The 20,445-nt window shown below is 42.9% G+C and overlaps 1 protein-coding gene across 1 annotated transcript in view; it reads left to right on the top strand.

Moving 5' to 3' along the window:
* Nucleotides 1-20,445, top strand: part of LOC144508448 (AP-1 complex subunit gamma-1-like) — a 108,626-nt gene that overhangs the window by 77,920 nt on the left and 10,261 nt on the right. The window contains exons 15-19 of the mRNA XM_078236370.1: nt 2,318-2,445; nt 3,869-3,973; nt 6,222-6,357; nt 9,485-9,605; nt 13,503-13,598. Coding sequence (XP_078092496.1) covers nt 2,318-2,445; nt 3,869-3,973; nt 6,222-6,357; nt 9,485-9,605; nt 13,503-13,598 — 586 coding nt within the window. The remainder of the gene's footprint in view (nt 1-2,317; nt 2,446-3,868; nt 3,974-6,221; nt 6,358-9,484; nt 9,606-13,502; nt 13,599-20,445) is intronic.

Below are 20,445 nucleotides of genomic sequence, written 5' to 3'. Positions count from 1 at the left end.
GACGTTGGTCAGTTAACTGAATTGACAACTTTCACTACTAATTTACCTGTGGTATTTTTGTCTGAATATCCACAGCAACACTTGTTTTCTCTCTGGGGAAACCCTGGAATTCCTACTGAAGTTGCCATGGATGATTGGGTTACGCTGGAAATTCTACCATTTAGCTGATAAAATGTGGCAATTTCAGTGAATTGAAGGATTTTCTTATGGCTATCTACGGAATACAATTTGAATTTAAAATGTGATTTGAATTACAATGTCACTTCTGCACTTAAATCTGTTTAATGAAGTGTTACCAAATTTGGTAAGGCTACCTTCAGCTTTGTTCACTCGTGCTCAGTAAATGTATGTGATTCTATGAAAACGGCACTTCTGTATAATTCTGTGGCCAAGGGCATTGGCTATGACAATTTTACGTTATTCATCATTGATTAGTTAAAAAATATGCACAGTTGGTTAAATTGTGATATATTTAAGCTCTGCCAACAATATTCAGATACTTAAGATTCAGATACTTGGGATCCAGGGTGAGGTATCTCAATGGATACAAAATTGGCTTCTTCACAGAAGCCAGAGGGTGGTTGTAGAGAGTTGTTTTTCAAACTGGAGGCCTGTGACCAGCGGTGTGCCTCAGGGATCAGTGCTGGGCCCACTGTTATTTGTCATTTATATTAATGATTTGGATGAGAATATAGGGGGCATGGTTAGTAAGTTTGCAGATGACACCAAGATTGGTGGCATGGTGGCCAGTGAGGAAGGTTATCTCCAATTGCAGCAGGATCTTGATCAATTGGGTCAGTGGGCTGACGAATGGCAGATGGAGTTTAATTTAGACATGCGAGGTGATGCATTTTAGTAGATTGAACCAGGGCAGCACTTAATCAGTTAATGGTAGGGCGTTGGGGAGAGTTACAGAACAAAGAGATCTAGGGGTATATGTTCATAGTTCCTTGAAATTGGAGTCACAGGTGGACAGAGTGGTGAAGAAGGCATTCGGCATGCTTGGTTTCATCGGTCAGAACATTGAATATAGGAGTTGGGACATCTTAAAGTTGTACAAGACATTGTTACGGCCACACTTGGAATACTGTGTGCAATTCTGGTCACCCTATTATAGAAAGGATATTATTAAACTAGAAAGAGTGCAGAAAAGATTTACTAGGATCCTACTGGGACTTGATGGATTGAGTTATAAGGAGAGGCTGAATAGACTGGGACTTTTTTCTCTGGAGCGTAGGAGGCTGAGGGGTGACCTTATAGAGGTCTATACAATAATGAGGGGCATAGACAAGGTAGATAGTCAATATCTTTTCCCAAAGGTAGGAGAGTCTAAAACTAGAGGGCATAGGTTTAAGGTGAGAGTGGAGAGATACGAAGGTGTCCCGAGGGGCAATTTTTTCACAAAGAGGATGGTGAGTGTCTGGAACAAGCTGCCAAAGGTAGTTGTAGAGGCGGGTACAATTTTATCTTTTAAAAAGCATTTAGATAGTTACATGGGTACGATGGGTATAGAGGGATATGGGCCAAATGTGGGCAATTGGGATTAGTTTAGAGGTTTTTAAAAAAAAGGGCGGCATGGATAAGTTGGGCCGAAGGGCTTGTTTCCATGCTGTAAACCTCTATGACTCTAAATGTTAACTACAAATTAATTGAAACAGAAACCACAGTTGCTGAAAGTGTCCCAACACATTTGTATAATGTTAAATGTGAGATTTAATCTCCCTTGATACCCAGCTGTGGCTGACCATGTAAGTGGTGGATGTGGAAGGATGAGGCTACCCAGACGGGCCTTTTATGAATGCTTTTCCAAGCTCGCAGAGAAGAGAGTTGCTCATTCTGCATCCTGCCACCCCACCCCCAAAATAAAGCACCTGACCATAGCACAAAGCCTAAAATCAGGACTTCAGTCATATGGGTCTGATGGAGTATATCCACAGTCTGATAGTGTAGTGAAAGGTCATGATGTTCCAGCCATCATGTGTATAGGATAGGCTAGATTGACCAGCTGGTCTTTTCTTTTTCCATTATTTTTGCCTATTAGAGAAAACCCTATTGAATTGGCAAAAGTTCTGTGCTGAAATTAATATTAAACTATATTTAGGAAGTTTGCCTCATTTACCCTTGGAGAATGCTGAAATTGGTATTTGTGTGTACAATATGGCACAGGGGTTCTGAGCTAGATTCCAGTGCCCTGACCATATTCTCCCCAAATGTAATTTGCTCATTTGATTATTTTCTTCAGCATTGTTTGAGTCCTGTAGCTTTTATTGAACTTCCTATAGGCACTCTGCATCTCCTGTCTTGCTTTTCTGCTTAGGTTACGGAAGATGAAGTGTTGGATGTTTTAGAAAAGATTCTGCAGTCCAGCCTCTCAGCACTTACAACACGGGAGTATGCATTGACTGCCATAATGAAGCTTAGCACACGACTGCAGAGCAGCACCAAGTAAGTTGAATTTGGTATCTTGCTCTTGTCTCCTCCTAAAACATACAAAATGAACAATTGATTTTCTTTCTATAAATTCATCTGAGAGGGAGAGTACAAATTCTGAAAATATTGGGAGTCCTTGCTGATACCCATTGAGAACCTTATTGCAAAACAATGGAGTTGATTGTCAAATGTCTCCTACTTCCAAGTTATTTTCACAAGACAGTAACCCGATCCCGAAGTAATTTATAATCATAATTGTTTATCTGAGCTCCTGTGTCTGCTGTCTATGCAGGAACCCTGGTGTCTTTCAGGTTGTCCCTGGCTGACATGTTCTGTACTATAATTTTGTCACAGTTTGCAGGTTGTGGATCCCATTACCTAATTTACAGATTAGCTCACTCTCCTGCTGGTATTTTCTTCATTGAGGATCCTTCTCCCTTCCTCCAGGAGCTTATCCATCTAAAGTTGTTGGCATTTTCAGGAAATGACTGAGTTACTTAATGGCCATCTGGCATTGATCACAGGGAGTATCATCTCCTGTTTAGCATCTGACCTCTCCACTGCATAGAGGGGAATAATAAATTACTGTCCATTTTATACTTGCATTATTTGCTTAAATATAATAAATATATATTTAGCTACATTTAAAATATATCACCTTCGGAAACCAGGCAGATCAGATCTTGTCAGTATTAAGTCTCTTGGTGATACCACATGTGATGAGTAGCTTAAAGGGACTTAGTGACAATATGGCTCTGGTCTACTGGTGCCCCATAGAGATGAAAGAATTTTTAGCATTGGCAATACAAATCTATTACCTTTTTAATAATGAATAGCATACAGAACAGCATTTCCCAGATTCATGCCCCAGGCTGTGCTGTGTTATCTGATCTTAGCTATTGCCTGCAGCTGGGGCACTACTGTTGGCCTCTGGAGCTTGAACCTAGAAAAGAGACATTTCAGTATAGGTTCCTGTTCTTGATTGCCAGCCAATGATCCGTGCTATCAAGATACCCTTTATCGGCATCTGGTAATATTTAGCTGGCCCAAGACACGTGACATTTTTGGATGAAGAACTCCTTTTGACTCATCCAATTTTCTGTCCATCTATCCTGAAGATGCTGTCATTGAGGTACAATTGCCAATACTGAGGTCTGCCAATGGAACTATACCCAGTGAGACAAAAACAGTATCAGTGGAGAGAGAGAAGAGAGATAGCACAAATGCTGAGATTTCCCAGCATTTTCTGGGGTTTTTTTCAGATTCAGGCATCTACCCAGTGAGGTTTGACACTTTTGAGATGTCAGGGAATTCTGGAATGTTCCTTTAAAAATAATTATTTTGGAACATTTGGTTTGTTTTTCCAACCCCTATTTCATGCAGATCACTAAGCATTGCACTAGATAGTTTACTCATTTGCAACCTGTGATCCTTTCAGTCGCATCAGGAAGGCAGTTTCTATCTATGGAAGCAGTTTAGATGTGGAACTTCAACAACGAGCAGTGGAATACAGTGCACTCTTCTTGAGGTTTGACCACATGAGGTGAGTGGGACTCAACCTTTTATTGAAAAAAAAAAGTCTTGCTACATGTGTTTGAAACATATATGGTACAAATCATCCCCATCATCCTTCATAACCTATGCTCCAAATCCAGGCTTGGGAAGAACTCCTGAACTGCCCTTGTCCTTATTTTGTTGACTAGTGTTGGTGGAAGTCTTCAAGTAGTTATCATCACATGTTCCCAAAGTTAATATCTAACATTTGACAGCTTAGGACCCAAAAAAGCCCATTGAACCAAAAACCCATACCCAAGCCAAGTGCGCCATCAGTGAATCTTTTTTAAAATTAACTACAGCAGCTTTTTTCATCTGTGCTCGAAGTTTGCCAGGTAAGAGATGGCATAAGTTCGAAGTGATGGGAAATGACTTTTTCAATTCTGTAACAAACGTTCAGAATTAACTTTTTTTTCCCCATTTTTTTTAATTCTCTTTCCCTTTTCTTTCCTTCCCCTACTCTGAAGGTACTGTCTCCTACCAGTTTCCTTTCATGCTTCACTTAGAGCATTTTTCAGTTGAGCTAAGACAGTGAGTGTCAGTAATCTCTTTCACTGAGGGAGATTCACAGCATATCTCAAGGGATCAGTGGATAGCAGCACAGACTGGGTACCCTGTAGTGTTGCCCTCAACATCCTAGGTTAGAGAAGGGAGATGCTGACAGAGCGCAAAATCAAAGTGGGAACCTGTGGCCAGAATGGTTTAGTCGAGCAATTCCTGGACCAAGGTGAGCCATCAGAGCAAGCAAATTGTAAATAACATTTATTATGCAAATACTGTTCTAATTTTTCTGGGCCTTTTTGATTTTGCTGCTTGCTTCAATGTCATTTGTAAACATGCTGAATACTGGTGAGGACAATGGTTCCTCTGGGGAGTACAGCCAGAGCCAAGTATACAGCACCATCAATGTTTCAGGTATTCTGGAGGGATGTGGGGGATGGGCTCTATAACATTTAGTAATGTGGTTGCCCTTTTACTGTTCCTCAGCTTAGCGCAGGAGAGCCGATGAGGATAGTGCCGATGAGGGTGTAGTCCACATGTCTTTTAGCAAGGCTTTTGACCAGGTTCCATATTGCACTTCGTTCAGAAAAGAGCCCATGGGGTCCACGAATAAGTGACAAGTGAATATGAAATTGGCTCAGCAACAGGAAGCACGGGGTAATTGTAGACAGATGTTTTTGTAATTGGAAAGTTGTTTCTGGTAGACTTTTGCAGGGCTGGGTACAAGGTTCTTTTCTTCCCCAGTATGTTCCCTACATTTAAGTTTGTAGATGATACACAGACTAACTGTAGGGTGGGTAGTGTGGAAGATATCAATGGATTAATCAATTGTGTAGAAAACTGGCAAATAAAATTTGGTCTGGAGAAATGTGAGGCGATGCAATTGGGAGAGCAAACAAAGCGAGGAAATGTACAATGACTGATAAGATGCTGAGAAGTGTCAAGGAACTTTGGAATGCATGTCTACCGATCCCTGAACTGGACAGGTGGATTAAATGCTCAAAAAGATGTATGGGATGCTTTTCTTTATTTGCTGAGGCTTAGACTATGAGAGCAGAGAGGATATACTAGAACTACACAAAGTACTAGTTCTGATCATATTACAGGAACGGTGTGAGCACATGGGCAAGGATACAGAGGAGATTTATTCAAACATTGCCAAGAATGGGGAATTATAGCTATGAGCAAAAATTGAATTCGATGAGGTTGTTTCATTTGGAACAGAGGCTGAAAAGTGATTTAATTGGGGTGTATAAAATTGAGGAGCCCATATAGGACCCATCTTCCCTTATCAGAGAGATCATTACCGGGGGGCATAGTTTTGAAATAATTGGTAGCAGGATTAGAGGGGAATCAAGAAATATTTACACTATTGGTGTTGGGCAGTGTGGAGATGGAGGCAGGATCTGTAATGCATTGTCTGAGGCAAAAGCCTGTATTGCACTTTTTAAAATTTGGATGTGCATTTGAAGTGCATAATTTACAAGGCTGTAGACCAAGAGTTGGAAAGTGGGAATAGGCTAGATGGTGCAAACCAGACAGACATGGCCTCCTGTGCTAGAAATTTGCAATGTTTGTTTGTACCAAATTGGTATGATCTGGAAATGGACCAAGACTGGTAAAAATATGAAATTTGAGACTTTTTAGTTTGGAAGTAAAGCAAAAAGTCGCAATGAGAATCCCATCAAATGGACTCTGCTGTAATTGTGTGATACTGAACATCTATATTGCTTTAGACCAGCCTTATTGGAGCGAATGCCTCTCATACAGAAGAGTGCAGCCAATGGACTAGTGCATGCTGTGGTTAATGGTGAAGAGAAGGAGGATGGGGGCAGTTTACCAGCACCAGAGCAGCTGTCCCAACAAGCACAGGTAAGTGGATTATACTGCATGTCTATGAAATACATAGTCTGCTCAATACAGCGATGCTTTGAGGTAAGGGTTGCTGCTGCAGAAAAAATCCAGTTTCCTATATGCCAACCTAAATCTTCATGGGGATTAATCAATTACTGTCCAACAAATCACGCACTAAACCAGCCTGTCATATACTTTAATTATTGATTTATTATTGCCACATGTATTAACATTGTGAAAAGCATTGTTTCTTGCGCACTCTACAGACAAAGCATACCATTCATAGAAAAGGCAAGAAAAGTGTGCAGAATGTAATGTTACAGTCATAGCTAGGGTGTAGAGAAAGATCAACTTAATGAAAGGTAAGTCCATTCGAAAGTCTGACAGCAGCAGGGAAGAAGCTGTTCTTGAGTCAGTTGGTACTTGACCTCAGACTTTTGTATCTTTTTCCCGACGGAAGAAGGTTGTGGGGTGCGTGGGATCCTTAATTATGCTGGCTGCTTTGCCGAAGCAGCGGGAAGTATAGACTGAGTCAATGGATGGGAGGCTGGTTTGCGTGATGCATTGGGCTACATTCACTACTTTTTATAGTTCCTTGCGGTGTTGGGCAGAGCAGGAGCCATACCAAGCTGTGATACAATCAGAAAGAATGCTTTCTCTGGTGCATCTGAGTTGTAATAATGAGGGGCAAATTTAATCATAAGGATTAAGCAGGGGTTTAAGTATGTTATGTAATTATGGCAATTTCTATTAATGGGGAATAAGCATAGTATACAATAATGGGGTAAGTAGGCATATCACAGATTAGATGGTGAATGCGAAATTTTTAAATTGCATATTTATCCAGAAAAAATAAGGAAATTTAGAGATATCTGCAGTGAAATGGAAATCTAATAGTTTAGATCGAATTAACTTTGCGAGCTACAAGTGGGTGTTTAAGCATCTCTCTTTGCTGATTATATCCCATTTCAGCAGAAGCTAAGAGACTAACAAAAGATGATTGGTTAATTCTGATTGCCTCTAATTCTGCCTCCAGCTGTAACAATTGATAACCTCAAGTTACATAAGAAATAGAGACAGGAGTAGGTCATTTAAACTTCAGGTCTGCTCCGCCATTTCAGATAATCATGTCTTATCTTCAGCCTCAAGTCCACCCCTTACGTTATTCTCATATCCATTCATTTCATCTTTATCGAAAAATCTGTGCCTTGCATAACTCAAAACTGTGCATTCACCACTCTGGTGTAGAGTGTTCCAAAGATCCACAACCCGCTCAAGTGAAGAAATGTCTCCGCATCACGTCCTAAATGACCTACCCTTTAAACTGAAACTGCGGCCATCCGGGTTTTGGGCTCCACAGTTGTGGAGAAGGTCCTCCCAGCATCTACCCAATCAAATTCCTTATGGCTTAAAAAGAATCTTTCAGTGAGAGTCCCTCTCATTCTTCTAAATTCTTAGGGCTATAAATCCAGTTTACTCAATCCTCATGCTAACATAATTGTGAATGTTTGTTGTGTTCCTTTCAAGGCTGTCTTTCTTTGGGTAAAGAGATTGAAATTGTAAGCAGTACCCCTGGTGCTCTCTCACTAAGGCTCTATACAATTGTACTCGGCTTATTTATTCTTTGCCTCTATTACAAAACATGTTAGAGTATAGATTAAAATCACCAATAATGTTTTTGTAAGCTTAAAAAGAATTCTGGAAATCCAGCAGAGTACTGGGAGGGCCAACTAATATCTCATCTTTGTTTCTGGGCAAAAGTCCAAATCTACTGACCAGGTAGGCTGTTCAGAATTTAAAAGAAAATGGAACAACACACCTTCAACCCAGGCCCAGTACATTACCCCTAGATTCATCCATGGTGACTTGTCCGGATTGGAATTCCATCAGATCCCTAGGTGTCTAAAACCTCAAACAGCAACTTGGTAAGGGGTTCCATTAATATGGCATAAGGTAGCCCTCTGCCACTGACAGAAAGGAAACACAAAATTGCGCAATATAAATTGCCAAAATCAAATCAAGTTCTCAAAAATCTGGTCCCCATTGCTGGCTTGCTGCCAGATGGTAATGCATCACATCATATTGGTACATATCAACCCATTCAATTGACCAGAGTTATAATAAATGGGGATGGTGGAATATATCAGTGGAGATGAACTCGTACATGTGGAGTCCTTTGATCTGATTTATTATTGTCACGTGTATTAGTATACAGTGAAAAGTATTGTTTCTTGCGCGCTATGCAGACAAAGCATACCATTCATAGAAAAGGAAATGAGAGAGTGCAGATGAGGTCCTAGCTAGGGTCTAGAGAACGATCAACTTAATGCAAGGTAGGTCCATTGAAAAGTCTGATGGCAGCAAGGAAGAAGCTGTTCTTGAGTCAGTTGGTACGTGACGTCAGATTTTTGTATCTTTTTCCTGATGGAAGAAGGTGGAAGAGAGAATGTTAGGGGTGTGTGGGGTCCATAATAATGCTGCCTGCTTTACCAAGGCAGCAGGAAGTGTTGATAGAGTCGATGCATGGGAGGCTGGTTTGCATAATGGATTGGGCTACATCCACGACCTTTTGCAGTTTCTTGTGGTCTTGGGCAGAACAGGAGCCATACCAAACTGTGATACAACTAGAAAGAATGCTTTCTGTGGTGTATCAGTAAATGTTGGTGAGAGTCGTAGCTGATTTGCCAAATTTCCTTAGTCTTCTGAGAAAGTAGAGGCTTTGGTGGGCTTTCATAACTATGGTGTTGGCATGAGGGGGACCAGGACAGGTGTTGGTGATCCGGATATCTAAAAACTTGAAGCTCTTGATCATTTCTACTTCGTCCCCATTGATGTAGACGGGCATGTTCTCCACTACACTTCCTGAAGTCAATGACAATCTCCTTCATTTTATGGACATTGAGGGAGAGATTGTCGTCGCACCAGTCCGCCAGATTCTCCATCTCACTCCTATACTCTGTCTCATCATTGTTTGAGAACTGACCCACTAGGGTGGTGTCATCAGCAAATTTGAAAATCGAGTTGGAGGGGAATTTGGACACACAGTCATTGACTCTGATTTTTGACAATTTGCCAGACCCATTCATATCTAATGGATGGATTAAATTCAGGATGCAATGTTTTAATTTGTATCATGTTGTTTCAGGTTAACAATTTGCTTGACCTGCTTGACAACACTAACCCAGCTCCATCGGTGCCTCAGGAAAGCAAAGTACCTGAAACAGGTGGAGAGTTATTAGATCTTCTGGATGGATTAAACTTGCCAGGTATGCAAAGAACTTAATGGAACATGAATGCAATTGATGACATAGTGCTGTATAAATGCAAGTCTTTATTGCTTCTTTCTCTTATTTATATGTTATAGAGTCAAAGATTTACAGCATGGAAACAGGCCCTTCAGTCCAACTTGTCCATGCCACCCATTTTTTACCACTAAGCTAGTCCCAATTGCCTGCATTTGGCCCATATCCCTCGATACCCATCTGATCCATGTAACTGTCTAAATGCTTTTTAAAAGACAAAATTGTACCCGCCTCTATTACTATCTCTGGCAGCTCGTTCCAGACACTCACCACCCTCTGTGTGAAAAAATTGCCCCTCTGGACCCTTTTGTATCTCTCCCCCCTCACCTTAAACCTATGCCCTCTAGTTTTAGACTCCCCTACCTTTGGGAAAAGATATTGGCTATCTACCTTATCTATGCCCCTCATTATTTTATAGACCTCTATCAGATCACCCCAAAGCCTCCTACACTCCAGGGAAAAAAGTTCCAGTTTATCCAGCCTCTCCTTAACTCAAACCACCAAGTCCCAGTAGCATCCTAGTAAATTTTTTCTGCACTCTTTCCAGTTTAATAATATCCTTTCTATAATAGGGTGACCAGGACTGTACACAGTATTAAAATTGTGGACTCACCAATGTCTTGTACAACTTCAACATGATGTTCCAACTCTTGTATTCAATGTTCTGACCAATGAAACCAAGCATGCCGAATGCCTTCTTCACCACTCTGTCCATCTGTGACTTCCCTTTCAAGGAGTTATGAACATGTACCCCGAGATCTCTTTGTTCTATAACTCTCCCCAACGCCCTCCCATTAAGTGAGTACGACCTGCCCTGGTTCAATCTTCCAAAATGCATCACCTCACATTTATCTAGATTAAACTCCACCTGCCATTCATCAGCCCACTGGTCTAATTGATCAAGATCTTGTTGCAATCCTAGATAACCACCTTCACTGTCCACCATGCCACCAATCTTGGTGTCATCTGCAAACTTACTAACCATGCCTCCTATATTCTCATCCAAATCATTAATATAAATGACAAGTAACAGTGGACCCAGCACACTAAGGCACACCGCTGGTCACAGGCCTCCAGTTTGAAAAACAACCCTCTGCAACCACCCTCTGTCATCAAGCTAATTTTGTATCCAATGGCTACCTCATCCTGGATCCCTTGAGATTTAACCTTGTGCAACAACCTACCATGCGGTACCTTGTCAAAGGCCTTGCTAAAGTCCATGTAGACAACATCAACTGCACTGCCCTCTTCGACCTTCTGGTTATCCCTTCAAAAAACTCAATCAAATTCGTGAGACGTGATTTTCCACTCACAAAACTATGCTGACTGTCCTTAATCAGTCCTTGTCTCTCAAATGCCTGTAGATCCTGTCTCTCAGAATACCTTCTAACAACTTACCCGCTACAGATGTTTAGGCTCACCGGCCTGTAGTTCCAGGCTTTTTCCTGCAGCCCTTCTTAAACAAAGGCACAATATTTGCCACCCTCCAATCTTCAGGCACCTCACCTGTGGCTGTTGATGATTCAAATATCTCTGCTAGGGAACCCGCAATTTCCTCCCTAGCCTCCCACAATGTCCTGGGATACACTTCAGGTCCTGGGGATTTATCTACCTTGATGCACTTCCAGCACCTCCTCTCTGTAATAGGTAATATGTAAATAAAATATGTGTTGAGGCCAATAACACGTAAACTTGCATTTGTTAGCAGTTTAATGTTTCTTTTTAAAGTCACATGGTGTTTCCGGAGTTTTTGGGTGCGTGGATAGTGGGCATGCATTTTTTAAAAGTAAATCAGACCAGGTAAAGGTAGCATGGTGGCACAGTGGTTAGCATTGCTGCCTCACAGCGCCAGGGACCTGGGTTCAATTCCTGGCTTGGGTCACTGTCTGTGTGGAGTTTGCACATTCTCCCCGTGTCTGCGTGGGTTCCCTCCGGGTGCTCCGGTTTCCTCCTACATTCTGAAAGACGTGCTGGTTAGGTGGATTGACCAGAGCAGGCGCCGGAGTGTGGCGACTGGGTGAGTTTAACAGTAACTTCATTGCAGTGTTAATGTAAGCCTTACTTGTGACTAATAAATAATAATTAAACTTTAAGGGCACTTGGTGAACCAGTTTGATTAAGAACATTAGCTGGTATTGCTCCACAAATTGCCTTTTGGCTAAGATCAAGTGTAGTTTTGGCATTCTACAATTGGTTGAAGTCATGAGGTTACACTGAGGCTTCATTTGAAGCAATTTTTTAAAGTGGCATCTAGGCCTTTTGGCTAAGATGCAAATGAGATCCAAGCCTTGGAGAAGGTGCAATGCCTGCTCCAATCAGCTTGGATCATGTCGATCAAGCCCTAGACAGGAAGTGAGATGCCTGTCTTGTCAACTTGGATCTGGAATGTCTCACTTGCTGAGACTTTGAATTGGACTTTGATTGGATTGAATTGGATATAAACAAAATTGTCAAATTCAATTTTGGTTTGCCATGGTGAGCTTTGAACTCCGATTTCAGATATCAGAGTGGTGGGGGCCTGGAATGCGCTGCCAAGTAGGGTGGTGGAGGCAGACATGCTGGCATCGTTTAAGACTTACCTGGATAGTCACATGAGCAATCTGGGAATGGAGGGATACAAACGAATGGTCTAGTTGGACCAAGGAGCGGCACAGGCTTGGAGGGCCGAAGGGCCTGTTTCCTCAACTGTTCTGTTCTTTGTTCTTCTTCTTTGTTCTTTGTTCAGAGTCTAATATTTCAACCATTAGGCTACTGTAGGAGACAAATAGTTTATTTAATGCAGCCTTTACTTGTGGACAGTAGAGTGATGTGAGCAGAGACTCCAGTTGACCACAATTAAATCAACAGTGAATTATCTGCAAAAGGTAACCCATTGCTGAACTATGAGATTAGGTTATAAATTGCACTCCCCTCTGCACAGAAGGATTCAAATCTCAGAAATGATTTCATTGGATGAGAATTCTGGGCCAGCACCTCAACCAAATCCTGAAATTCAGTCATGCTATCCAGTTCTCCACACCCAGTTGGGCAGGCAAAAAGAAACCAGACCTTTTATTTTATTTATTGATTTGTGCACTATTATTTTATCTCTGTCCTCCTGTTCCAGAGATCCTGATTCCTTGCTAGAATGCAACAGCAGAGGTTCATGACTGGCTCTGATACCTCACTTAAGTGGCTGTTATTCACATTGCATTGTTTCTTGTAACAGGTAAAAATTATGGCCTGATGTTAGGAGGTATTTCTTCAGAGATTAATACCTGGGATAGTTTTCCAACTAGGTTACTGAAGCCGTTAGAGCATTGGAGAATTTTGTTTGATCCCCAGAAGAATGAGCTAAGTTAACCACATGGAGCCTCTTTCTCTTTGTCGTGGGTGAGCTTTGATTGTCAGCAGGCTCTTTAACCAAATCATCTCCCCCATCCAGGTTCCAGTGATGATGTTGGTTAGCCAGTTTATTTCCTCCTCCACCCAGGTATGCTGCAGCCCTGCTAAGCAGTCAGCTAATGGCACAGACCAAGGATAAAACCTGGCCCTTCTTAGTATTGTTCACTCGGGTATTCATGGAATATATTGCCTGAGACTTTATGAAGTCGAATGAATGCAGTATTAATACACATATTATTTGAATAATGCCCAAATAGTGCATTTTATTGACTCTCTGCACACGATTCCCTATCTTTAACCAGAGCATTACACACCACCCCTCCCCAAACAGTGCATCCCAGACCCTGCTGGTGTTCAAGCTATTAAAAAGAAAGAGATCCTGAGGAATTGTAAATGGTTTTGCTGAGTTGCAAAAGGGAAGAATAAAAACAAAAATTAATTCTTTTTTCCCTCTTGCCTTTTTAAAATAAATTTCAGATTCGCAGTCCTCCGGTCTATCAGGTGCACAACCACAATTGGTACTTGATGGTATTGTTCCCCCGAGTCCACAGAATGCTGCCAATTTGAAGCAAGGTAAGATGAAACGGTTTTATGCCAACCCCAGACTACCACAAAATAATACGGAACAGCATGCATGGAGTAGTTTGCAATATAGCTGTATGTGGCATAAGCACTTAGTGTGGATTTTCCATTTGTTCTGGAGACATTTCCATTTGATCGTGAGACATTTCTATTTGTTCTCGAGACAGTAGCGTACATAGATGGAGATGGGGTTATAAAAATAATAAACTGAAGGTTATTCTGAGAAGAGAGAACCGATCAAGTGGACAGGGCAGTGAGCTATCCTTGAGTACTAGGGCCTCAGCAACCAAACTGATGAGATTAAACTCTCAGTTGCCCTGACAGTTACAAGGGCCTTGTCCAGTCCACTTTCCTTTGCCTGTAATCAAAATCCATCTTCAGTACTGTTACTGTGGGTCCTAGTTAGTGGAGGACACATGAACTTGCACTAAGAAAGGTGACGTCTTTTTCTTTTTCATTCCTCATCAATTAATCAGCCGTTTCTTACTAACTATCTTTTGTTTAAAATCCCACATCTCATTTGTTTGGGACTCTGTTGAAAGGATCAGGAAAGATCCAACGGAGTCCTTTTTTTTGACTGAACAGCTGTAATCTATAAATTCTTGATGGGTTTGATGAATTTGTGAAGTGGCTTTGTCAATTCCTGGCCAAAGATTGAACCATCTCTGGGTTTTCCAATCACCAAGTTCAAATCCTAAGTAATTGCTGTCTGGATCATTCGTTAATTTTCTCCTTGGTGTCAACTTTTTCATCAGTCTGTGGATCTTGGAGAATGTAGCACAGCATTGAACATAAACCAATGGATCAGAAGGTGATGGTCATGAATTATCCCATCAAATCTTGGGCTATGATCATAAACACGGCACAGTGGTTAGCACTGCTGCCTCACCGCCAGGGACTTGGGTTCAATTCCAGCCTCGGGTCACTATCTGTGTGGAGTTTGTACATTCTCCCCGTGTCTGCGTGGGTTTCCTCCCACAGTCCAAAGATGTGTGGATTAGGTGGATTGGCCATGCTAAATTGACCATTACTGTCAGGTGATTAGCAGGGTAAACACATGGGGTTATGGGGATAGGGCCTGGGTGGGATTGTTGCCAGTGCAGACTCAATGAGCCGAATGGCCTCCTTCTGCACTGTAGGGATTCTATGAAACACAAAATTTAAAAGACATTGTGATCAGAGTCTGTATAAAAATCAAGATATCAGCCAAGAATTGTCAGTAACAAGTGTATTGTTTTTGGGTTTATTTCATATTGAATGACAGTGATCTCACTTCAGTGTATACTCAGTTTATAAATCATATTTAAATAGATATCATCAATGCACTAGTTTGAGATTGTATCTTGTTTGATCTTCACGTGTAGCTGACCCAGTTATCAACATCTCATGTCATCCAAGGTTGACCCTGCCAGAACATTCAGTATTACCAATGAGGCAGAGGCTGCAGACCATAGAACCATAGAAAATTACAGCTCAGAAACAGGCCTTTTGGCCCTTCTTGTCTGTGCCGAACCATTTTATGCCTAGTCCCACTGACCTGCACTTGGACCATATCCCTCCACACCCCTCTCATCCATGAACCCGTCCAAGTTTTTCTTAAATGTTAAAAGTTCATTCCACACTCCCACCACTCTCTGCGTGAAGAAGCCCCCCCTAATATTCCCTTTAAACTTTTCTCCTTTCACCCTTAACCCATGCCCTCTGGGTTTTTTCTCCCCTAGCCTCAGCGGAAAAAGCCTGCTTGCATTCACTCTATCTATACCCATCAAAATCTTATACACCTCTATCAAATCTCCCCTCAATCTTCTACGCTCCAGGGAATAAAGTCCCAACCTATTCAATCTCTCTCTGTAACTCAGCTTCTCAAGTCCCGGCAACATCCTTGTGAACCTTCTCTGCACTCTTTCAATCTTATTTACATCCTTCCTGTAACTAGGTGACCAAAACTGTACACAATACTCCAAATTCGGCCTCACCAATGCCTGATATAACCTTACCATAACACTCCAACTTTTATACTCGATACTCCGATTTATAAAGGCCAATGTACCAAAGGCACTCTTTACGACCCTATCCACCTGTGACGTCACTTTTAGGGAACTCTGAACCTGTATTCCCAGATCCCTCTGTTCAACTGCACTCTTCAGAGTCCTACCATTTACTCTGTACGTTCTTCTTTGGTTTGTCCTTCCAAAGTGCAATATCTCACACCTGTCTGCGTTAAATTCCATTTGCCATTTTTCAGCCCATTTTTCTAGTTGGTCCAAATCCCTCTGCAAGCTTTGAAAACCTTCCTCACTGTCCACTACACCTCCAATCTTTGTATCATCAGCAAACTTGCTGATCCAATTGACCACATTATCATCCAGATCATTGATATAGATGACAAACAACAATGGACCCAACACCGATCCCTGCGGCACACCACTAGTCACAGGCCTCCACTCAGAGAAGCAATCCTCCACAACCACTCTCTGGCTTCTTCCATTGAGCCAGTGTCTTATCCAATTTACTACCTCCCCATGTATACCCAGCGACTGAACCTTCCTAACTAACCTCCCATGAGGGACCTTGTCAAAGGCCTTGCTGAAATCCAGGTAGACAACATCCACCGCCTTCCCTTCATCCACTTTCCTGGTAACCTCCTCGAAAAACTCTAATAGATTGGTCAAACATGACCTACCACGCACAAAGCCATGTTGACTCTCCCTAATAAGTCCCTGTCTATCCAAATATTTGTAGATCCTATCCCTTATCACACCTTCCAATAACTTGCCTGCCACCGACGTCAAACTTACTGGCCGATAATTTCCCGGATTTCTTTTGGAACCTTTTTTAAACAACGGAACAACATGAGCCACCCTCCAATCATCTGGCACCTCCCCCGTGAATACTGACATTTTAAATATGTCTGCCAGGGCCCCTGCAAGTTCAACACTAGCTTCCCTCAAGGTCTGTGGGAATACCCTGTCCGGTCCTGGGGATTTATCCACTCTGATTTGCCTCAAGACAGCAAGCACCTCCTCCCCTTTAATCTGTAAAGGTTCCATGGCCTCCCTACCAGTTTGCCCTATTTCCGTTGACTCCATGCCCGTTTCCTCAGTAAATACGGATGCAAAAAAACCATTTAGTATCTCCCCCATCTCTTTTGGTTCCATACACAGTCTACCACTCTGGTCTTCAAGAGGACCAATTTTATCCCTCACTATCCTTTTGCTCCTAACATACCTATAGAAGCTCTTTGGATTTTCCTTCACTCTGTCTGCCAAAGCAACCTCATGTCTTCTTTTAGCCCTCCTGATTTCCCTCTTAAGTAGCTTCTTGCACTTTTTATACTCCTCGAGCATCTGATGTGTTCCTTGCTGCCTGTACATTTCATACAACTCTCTCTTCCTCTTAATCAGTGTTACAATCTCCCTCGAGAACCAAGGTTCCTTATTCCTATTTACTTTGCCTTTAATCCTGACAGGAACATACAAACTCTGCACTCTCAAAATTTCTCCTTTGAAGGCCTCCCACTTTCCATTTACATCCTTACCAGAGAACAGCCTGTGCCAATCCACACTTCCCAGATCCCTTCTCATTTCATCAAATTTGGCCTTTTTCCAGTTCAGAACTTCAACCCGAGGACCAGATCTATCCTTATCCACGATCAGGTTGAAACTAATGGCATTATGATCACTGGATCCAAAGTGTTCCCTCACACTCACATCCATCACCTGCCCTAACTCATTTCCCAATAGGAGATCCAATATCGCATCCTCTCTAGTTGGCACCTCTATATACTGATGTAGAAAATTCTCCTGAACACATTTTACAAACTCTACCCCATCTAAACCTTTAACAGTATGCGAGTCCCAATCTATATGTGGAAAATTAAAATCCCCTACTATCACAACTTTATGTTTCTTGCAGTTGTCAGCTATCTCTCCGCTGATTTGCTCCTCCAATTCTCGCTGACTATTGGGTGGTCTATAATACAAGCCCATTAATGTGGTCATACCTTTCCTGTTTCTCAGCTCCACCCATAGGGCCTCTGTAGACAAGCTCCCTAATCTATCCTGCCTGAGTACCGCTGTAACTTTTTCCCTGACCAACAATGCCACCCCCCCACCTTTTATCCCTCTGCCTCTATCCCGCCTGAAACATTGGAACCCTGGAACATTGAACTGCCAGTCCTGCCCCTCCTGTAGCCAAGTTTCACTAATGGCTATAATGTCATATTTCCACGTGTCTATCCACGCCTTCAGCTCATCTGGCTTCCCTACAATACTCCTGGCATTGAAATAGACACACCTCAAAAAATTATTTCCACCACACTCTACCCTTCCATTTGTTATTTTGCTTGAACTAACCTGTCTTTTTACCCCTGCTCCACTATCTGCTCTGCCACTCTGGTTCCCACCCCCCTGCAAATCTAGTTTAAACGCTCCCCAATAACACTAGCACATCTCCCTGCAAGTATATTGGTCCCCTTGTAGTTTAGGTGTAACCCGTCTCTCTTGTACAGGTCCCACCTGCCCCAGAAGAGGTCCCAATGATCCAAGAATTGGAAACCCTGCCCCCTGCACCAGTTCCTCAGCCACGTGTTTATCCGCCCAAGCATCCTACTCCTGCCCTCACTGGCATGTGGCTCAGGTAGCAATCCTGAGATTACTACCCTCGGGGTCCTGCTTTTTAACTTCCTTCCAAGCTCTTTGTACTCGCTCTTTAGGACCTCCTCACTCTTCCTTCCTACGTCATTTGTACCGATGTGTACCACGACATCTGGCTGATCACCGTCCCTCTTTAGAACGCTGTGCACGCGATCAGAGACATCACTGACCTTGGCACCTGGGAGGCAACAAACCATGCGGGAGTCTCTGTCCCAACCACAGAACCTCCGGTCCGTACCTCTGACCATCGAGTCCCCTATCAGTACTGCTCTCCTCTTCTTCATCCCACCCTTTTGCGCTGTAGAACCAGACTCAGTATCAGAGTTCCGGCTGTCGCAGCTTGTCCCAGGTAAAGCATCTGCCACAACAGTATCCAATTCAGTATACCTGTTGTGGAGGGGTATGTCCACAGGGAACCCTGCTCTGCCTGTCCTTTCACACTGCCATTTCCTCTCCTTACAGTAACCCAATTTCCTGTGCTCTGCTGCTTAGGTGTAACTATCTCCCTAAAGCTACTGTCTATATACGTCTCATTCTCCCGAATTAGATGGAGGTCATCAAACTCCTTCTCCAGTTCCCTAACACGCTTAGCTAGCAGCTGCAGCTGAATGCATCTTTTGCAGGTGCTGTCATCAGGGATACCGGAGGTCTCCCTGATCTCCCACATCCTGCAAGAGGAGCATTCCAACATCTTGCCTGGCATATTTTTTTTTGCTCTGGGGAAATACAGGAATAAACTTTCTGAAAAGAAAAAAATAACCTACTCTCGCCTCTGCCTGTTCTCGCTGAAGCCTGTTTTGAGCCAAAGCCCTTCAGCTCTCACTCTGTCCCCTGCTCACTCTGCTGCCCGCTAACGACGCTGCCCGCTCAAAGGTGCGGCCTACTTTTAAACCCTCCAAAACCTTCCCAGGCTGCTGCTGGGCCTATTTCCTGTTTTGAAAAAAAACCTCCGATTTTTTTCACAAATTTAACTGAAAAATAATTAAATAAATTAGTGCACAAACAAGCTCCCTTACCCTCAGCCTGCTCCTGTGGAACAATGAGACAAAAGGAACAAGGTTGCATGACAATATTCAAGCAGTTTCTTTCTCTGCATGGAGGTCAGTGACCAGTGGAGTGCCCCAGGGATCTGTTCTGGGACCCTTGCTGTTTGTCATTTTCATAAATGACCTGGATGAGGAAGTGGAGGGATGGGTTGGTAAGTTTGCTGACGACACCAAGGTAGGTGGTGTTGTGGATAGTTTGGAGGGATGTCAGAAGTTGCAGCGAGACATAGATAGAATGCAAGACTGGGCGGAGAAGTGGCAGATGGACTTCAACCCGGATAAGTGTGTGGTGATCCATTTTGGCAGATCCAATGGGATGAAGCAGCAGTATAATATGAAGGGTACCATTCTTAGCAGTGTAGAGGATCAGAAGGACCTTGGGGTCCGGGTCCATAGGACTCTTAAATCGGCCTCGCAGGTGGAGGATGCGGTCAAGAAGGCGTACGGCGTACTGGCCTTCATTAATCGAGGGATTGAGTTTAGGAGTCGGGAGATAATGCTGCAGCTTTATAGGACCCTGGTTAGACCCCACTTGGAGTACTGCGCGCAGTTCTGGTCACCTCATTACAGGAAAGATGTTGAAGCCATTGAAAGGGTGCAGAGGAGATTTACAAGGATGTTGCCTGGATTGGGGGGCATGCCTTATGAGGATAGGTTGAGGGAGCTTGGTCTCTTCTCCCTGGAGAGACGAAGGATGAGAGGTGACCTGATAGAGGTTTACAAGATGTTGAGAGGTCTGGATAGGGTAGACTCTCAGAGGCTATTTCCAAGGGCTGAAATGGTTGCTACGAGAGGACACAGGTTTAAGGTGCTGGGGGGTAGGTACAGAGGAGATGTCAGGGGTAAGTTTTTCACTCAGAGGGTGGTGGGTGAGTGGAATCGGCTGACGTCGGTGGTGGTGGAGGCAAACTCGTTGGGGTCTTTTAAGAGACTTCTGGATGAGTACATGGGATTTAATGGGATTGAGGGCTATAGATAGGCCTAGAGGTGGGGATGTGATCGGCGCAACTTGTGGGCCGAAGGGCCTGTTTGTGCTGTGGCTTTCTATGTTCTATGTTCTATGTTCAGTTTTTAAGTGGCCCTTACTTGCCAATGAGGCAGATGGAGAGCCCTGAAAGCATGGTTAGAAGAAGCTTT

This window comes from Mustelus asterias, chromosome 20 (genome assembly GCF_964213995.1).
Source record: "Mustelus asterias chromosome 20, sMusAst1.hap1.1, whole genome shotgun sequence".
Classification (NCBI taxonomy): domain Eukaryota; kingdom Metazoa; phylum Chordata; class Chondrichthyes; order Carcharhiniformes; family Triakidae; genus Mustelus; species Mustelus asterias.
The sequence above is the reverse complement of the archived record's forward strand: the minus strand, read 5'-3'. Positions and strand labels throughout refer to the sequence as shown.